Genomic DNA, 5,507 nt, shown 5'->3' with positions numbered 1-5,507 from the left:
ATAGTTAAGCCAAAAATAGTTTATTTGAGCAATTTAGTCCTCCAACCTGAACATGAAGGCTCCATTGCTTGAACCCTGTATAACTAATAACCCTTATTTGTGGAGGCTTCAGTAATCAGTACTGTCACCCTCTTTGCAAATTGTTTTCCCCTGTAACATAAACCTAAAAAGAAAGGACAAAAGTATAATACTTCAACTAGTCCACATATATATCGAGAAAGTTTCAAATCATAAGTATTAAGACTATATGTAGCAAGAATCATCAAATTTTAAGTACTTCAGAGCGTTCCTTGTAATGAAATTTTAGAATGGACCAGCCATTCACTCTTGCAAGGAGAGAACAGAAATATCACAAGGGACGTTGTACTTCCAAATACTGCTTTTCAACTTCAAATTCAAATACTCATTTATTTCAAACTTCAACCAAATAATACTAAGCAGAACTGCATACTCAAATCAAGTGAAGTTTGTCTGCAAAAGAGGTTCATTTGTAAATTAGCTGTAACTAAAATGAAGAGTGATTGTCTATGTTCTTTCATTTGTGTGGCAATTTAGGTGAAATTTTCAAGAAATCACTTCATCTATAAGGCCCCAAACCTGAATTTTAGCATCAGAACAATAGCTCGACAAAATGAAATTAAAACTGGGTATTGAGTAACGTGTATTCACAGTCATCTTAAGGATAATGTACACATAATGAAACACTAGACTTTCTTCACAAAATATTACATGTCAGTATTTAATCAATCCCAAGCTCTTCAACCAGGGAAGCACCTCAGACAAACCTTCTTTCAAACTTCTAGGGTGGTAATCCAGTTGTGCCTTCGCCTTATCACAAGAGTAAACCCACTGATGTCTAAGCACGGAAACAGTCTGTTCAAGATGACATATAAAGAGGTAATAAGAATTAAGGTCCAATGCAAGCTAATGACTTATTAAAAAAGAAATGGAATCTAGATCAGCCAAACCACAATGCACGGAACATGTAAAATCCCTTCAATGTCATCATCTGATTTTTTGATGGGTGAAAACATTAGGCCTGCTTATGTGCTGATATCATTGTCTACTTTTGTTTTTGCAGCAAATACTAAATCTTTTAGCAGCTTGTTAAGTAGCAAATGTTTTCAAAGAAAGAAGACCGAGCAAAGAGGCACACATACTGCCCTAGTTATGCAAATGCAGAGTCCAGAAGTTGAGGTTTCGTTTGGGAAATAAGCAACATAAGGATGGTGGTCATACATATAAATTAGATACATAATATTAGTCCTATACATTTTTTGATAAGTAATTATCCCGAACTATAAGTTACAACAATGAAAAAGGTCTACTAGATATGCTAAGAAACAATGTGTCACAAATAGAGCCAAATGCGAACGCACTGCTATCCACGTCAGAGTAACAGATCTGCAGCAATTTAAGCAGGTAAAGTGGAGACAAGTAGCAATGCAGCCATTCGAAGTTGATCTTCAAGAATTAATTTGGCAAGTACCTTGAAGGGAAAGCTAAGCCCTATGTATCTGTCATTGTGATATTGCTGCATTAAACCAATTCTCTCTTTTGCTGACTGTTGGGTATCGATTCTCAAACAACTTAAGATATACTCCACTAAGAAAAACCAGTATAACTAAAAACTTTAAGTAGCAATCTGTTTCTTACCGGAGGACTGATTAGAGGAAGCTTTCCGGTTAATTTGGAGAAAAGAACTGATATCCAGCCGTAAGCTTCAATAATAAGTAGGGGAATGCCAAACAAAGGCTTCTTTGTCCGAGTGATCATGGCAGCTATGTCAAAAACTTCCTTAAAAGATGCATTCTCCCCAGTAAGAAGATATCTTTCACCTGGTTTGCCTTTGTCCATAGCTGCAATATGCCCGTCAACCACATCATCAACATGGCTAAAAGAAAACCTGTCATTTGCTTGGCCAATGTAACCAGGTAAACGCCCATTAAAGCGTTCAATTATCTGACAAAGAAATATCCGACAACTCGATATCACACAAATTTCATATGTTTGACAAATAATATTACAGCATCTAATTAGTAAAATTGCTAGATGCTACAATTGCAAGATGAGCATCGACCTCAAAATTTTTGTTTGTTGCAACTTAATTTTAACCTTTTTCAGTTGGTTAATACCCTTCAAATTTACACATTGAGGAAGTTTTCCCTTCGGTTAGAATTTATTTGATTCACCTACAAATAAAAAATTCCTGTTTATCTCCTTTTTTACCACTTCTCCTAGTCTTCTTCCTTCTTACTCAAATTTCTTTTCTATCGGAGCCGTATTGGCAAACTTCATGCTTCATTTCTCCTCTTCATCTTTTCTTCACAACTTCCTTTTTCCTACTCCTTTCTCCTTCTCTGCTCTTTCCCCTTACTTTTGTTTTTTTTTTCTTTTTCTCCAAAGGATTCTCCATTTTCATTTTCCTTCTATACCTCTTCATCTTCTTCCTCCACCCATCTCCAATCATGCAGAGTCCAGACAAGTCTAATGATGCACCTCTTCTACCCTTCTGCTACTTTCCAGCCACTTACTTCTATTTTCTACTTTGTATCTTCCTTCTTTCACTTACAACCAAAATAGGTAAAAGAATTTTAAATGATTAGTTGCTAATTCTAGGGAAAAGGAGGAAACTGAATTAAATAAAAACCACCCCTCTTACAGAATGAGAAGTTCGGCATCATTGAACACGTTTTAGTCTTGGGTAAAGCAGTCATTTTGCATGCAATGATGGAACAATTAAAAGTTTTTAATCAACTAAAAAAAAACATTGCCAGTGTAGCTTTTACCTCTTAGAGTACTTTAATTGTGAAATGAGCGCTAAAAGAAGTAATGAGGAGATATGGGTGGATTTGTGGAATCAATGAAAGGGAGAAAGAAGGATGAAATATTTACCATACGCGCAACGACATTTCCAGCTGTGACCTTTCCAGGACCATATATAACTCCTGGATAAACAGGCACAATCCGCATTCCTTCAGACGCAGCATCTAATGCAACTTTATCAGCAACAGCTTTCGATTTCTCATACTCCGTACAGAAGGATTTTCCACTATGAGTCTGTATTCAATAATATCTAGTCAAACTCTTATGAAAAGAGCACATCTAGACATATTAAATTCGCCACTTACGTGAACTGCCTAATCTAAAAGCTAAAATTGTCAAAAGATGAGAACATTTAATTATTATAGGTATAGGTATGTAGCTTCCCTAAGACCCCACTTATGTGATTTCACTGGGTATGTTGTAGTTGTTGTAGTTGTTGTTGTATGTAGCTTCCCTACTGAACGTGCAGGCCTCGTTCTTTTTCTTGGACCAATATTAGTGTTTATAGGTGACGATGAAATGCAAACACAAGACTTTTGCTTGCTATGTTGCGTGAACCGTCTCATCCAAAGCTTACATTGTTAAAAAAGAAACATTTATTTATTTTACATCAGCAACACAGTTAATCAGCTCTCATACCTGAGTTTCATCAGCAACATATCCGTCAGTTGATCCTAAGGCAAAAAAAGATGACGTGTACACAATTTTCTCAATAGCTCCCGTTTCTTTAGAAGCTTGCAACACATTCTTCAACCCTCCAACATTGACCTATAGATGCAGTGAAATAACATTGTAAATTCTAAAAGCAGCTATAATGGATACTTAAAAGTAGCAATAAAGAGTATACTTAGTATGTTTTGTGAAAGATATTTTCTTAGATGAAATCATCAGTGTTTGTAACATGTTTGTCCAAAGAGAATATTATGAATGGAAGTCATTTTCTTATTTCCAACTGTTCCTCCTCATCGCTAACTTCAATAGACATTATGGTCAAACCTGTAGGAGTACCTAAAGTATCACAAAAACCTAACCATTCCACCATCGTTTAGTATATACACAATAATATCAGAAAAAGACTATTCTTATAGGCTATCATTCCATCATCAATTAATACTCAGGAATATCATAAAACACTATTCTTATAACATACATTTAAATCTATCTAAGTTTAAGTTTTAAACTTACACAGTAAAAAATACTTATTCAATTAGGTCCCTTGAAAGAAATTGCAAATAACTCTATTTAATATCATAGATAGGTGACCTAAAATAAATGGTAAATAACTTACTAAAACAGGTTAAATTACACAAGTGGTGTAACAAAATCATTAGATTGTCAGAGTAAATAACCTAAATCCGATCTAAATACCACATGTCACCTTCTTTTATACCTAAACACTGAAATATATTTTTCTAAAAAATAAAACAATATCTACGAAAAACATTTTCCTCCACGCCAATCACATTAGGAATTTGTGCTCACGGAGCTGAATCTAGAAGGATCCGGAAGCCAAGGCTCGACTAAAGCGGCAGCGTGAAATATGACGTGGCAACCGGAGCAAGCCAGAAGGAGTGACTGATAATCTGTAACATCTCCGAACACAAGCTCTAGAGTTCCGCCGCTGCTTCCGCCGTCAATAGGCGGAGGTAGAGAAGAAAGGTCGCTCGTACGGCGGACGAAGGCTTTAACATGGTGGCCGCCGTTGAATAACTGGTTGCATAGCCGTCCACCTAGGTAACCGGAAGCGCCGGTCACCAGTACGACTTTCTTCTTCATTTCCTGTGTATTTTTCAAGTTCTTAGTCAACCATGAGACATTTAGACCGGGACCAGGCTTTTGAGTTTTTATGCATGACTTTTGCAGTGAAGGGCTTTGATTTTGAGTGTATTTCGATTCGATCACCGCAGAGTTTTTATTTTGAGTTACAAGCACCAATTGGAGAAACCTACTACTCTTTTCAACTTTTCATACCATCAAGTTAAAGTGTTTATTCATATTATTTACATAGTAATCTATTTTACTTGTCATATTTATATAGTAATCTATTTTACTTGTCAAAACTCTGTGGGTAATTTTAGTTTTAGGGTGTGTTTGGTATAACGGAAAATATTTTCCTTCTTGGAAAATAAGTAGTAATCTTCTTCATTTTTCGGTGTTTGGTACGCGCAAACTTCCAAAAGAAAAAGTAAAAAAAACAATTGCGGGGAGGGGGTAGTAGGGTGGGTGGTGACGAAAAAAAACTGAAATTTTAAAAAATAAAAGCCTTTTCTAAGAGAGGGGGTGGGGTGGGTAGGTATGGTGTGGGTTTAGGTGGGTGGGTGTGGGGTGGGTTAGTGAGGGTGGGGAAGGTTGAGAAGGAGTTTTGAAAAATATTTTCCCTTCTCTTGATAAGGAAAATATTTTCCTCCAATTGGAGGAAAATGAGTAAATAAGGAAAATATTTTCCAAAATATTTAAACCAACCAAACATGGAAAAATTAAAAAATATTTTGCGAAAAATATTTTCCTTCGTACCAAACACACCTTTAGTAAGTGCTCCTTTGTTGATCATTAACAATGAAAGAGAAAAAAGAGAGAATGACCTATAACGAGAGTAACTCATAAATATTGGACCACCAAAAAATATGGTGTGGTTTGATGAATAGAACCCTCCACAATCAATTAAAAAAAATTGGTTTGAG

The 5,507-nt window shown here is 35.8% G+C and overlaps 1 protein-coding gene across 2 annotated transcripts; it reads right to left on the bottom strand.

Moving 5' to 3' along the window:
• Nucleotides 1-602: 602 nt before the first annotated feature.
• On the bottom strand, nt 603-4,671 carry LOC107760928 (uncharacterized). 2 transcript variants are annotated; one of them, XM_016579062.2, is made up of 6 exons: nt 4,309-4,671; nt 3,466-3,594; nt 2,896-3,060; nt 1,657-1,962; nt 1,490-1,564; nt 603-873 (listed from the first exon to the last, which is right to left on the bottom strand). In XM_016579062.2, the coding sequence occupies exons 1-6, from the start codon at nt 4,600-4,602 to the stop codon at nt 733-735; spliced, it is 1,110 nt and encodes a 369-aa protein (XP_016434548.1). In that variant the 5' UTR covers nt 4,603-4,671; the 3' UTR covers nt 603-732. The 2 variants fall into 2 exon arrangements, with proteins under 2 accessions (XP_016434548.1, XP_016434549.1); XM_016579063.2 differs by lacking the exon at nt 1,490-1,564 and having other exon boundaries at nt 4,309-4,663.
• Nucleotides 4,672-5,507: the final 836 nt, after the last annotated feature.

The sequence above is a fragment of the Nicotiana tabacum genome, chromosome 15 (genome assembly GCF_000715075.1).
Source record: "Nicotiana tabacum cultivar K326 chromosome 15, ASM71507v2, whole genome shotgun sequence".
In the NCBI taxonomy this organism is placed as follows: Eukaryota; Viridiplantae; Streptophyta; class Magnoliopsida; order Solanales; family Solanaceae; genus Nicotiana; species Nicotiana tabacum.
Note: the sequence above shows the minus strand (reverse complement) of the source record. Positions and strands in the feature narration are given on the sequence as shown.

Excerpts from the sequence above, each read along its gene's own strand:
- LOC107760928 (XM_016579062.2), bottom strand. The coding sequence starts at position 4,602 with ATGAAGAAGAAAGTCGTACTGGTGACCGGCGCTTCCGGTTACCTAGGT. Across the intron at positions 3,061-3,465 it reads ATGTTGCTGATGAAACTCAG|ACTCATAGTGGAAAATCCTT; the intron begins GTATGAGAGCTG and ends TATTGAATACAG. Across the intron at positions 874-1,489 it reads GGCTTAGCTTTCCCTTCAAG|ACTGTTTCCGTGCTTAGACA; the intron begins GTACTTGCCAAA and ends CATCTTGAACAG.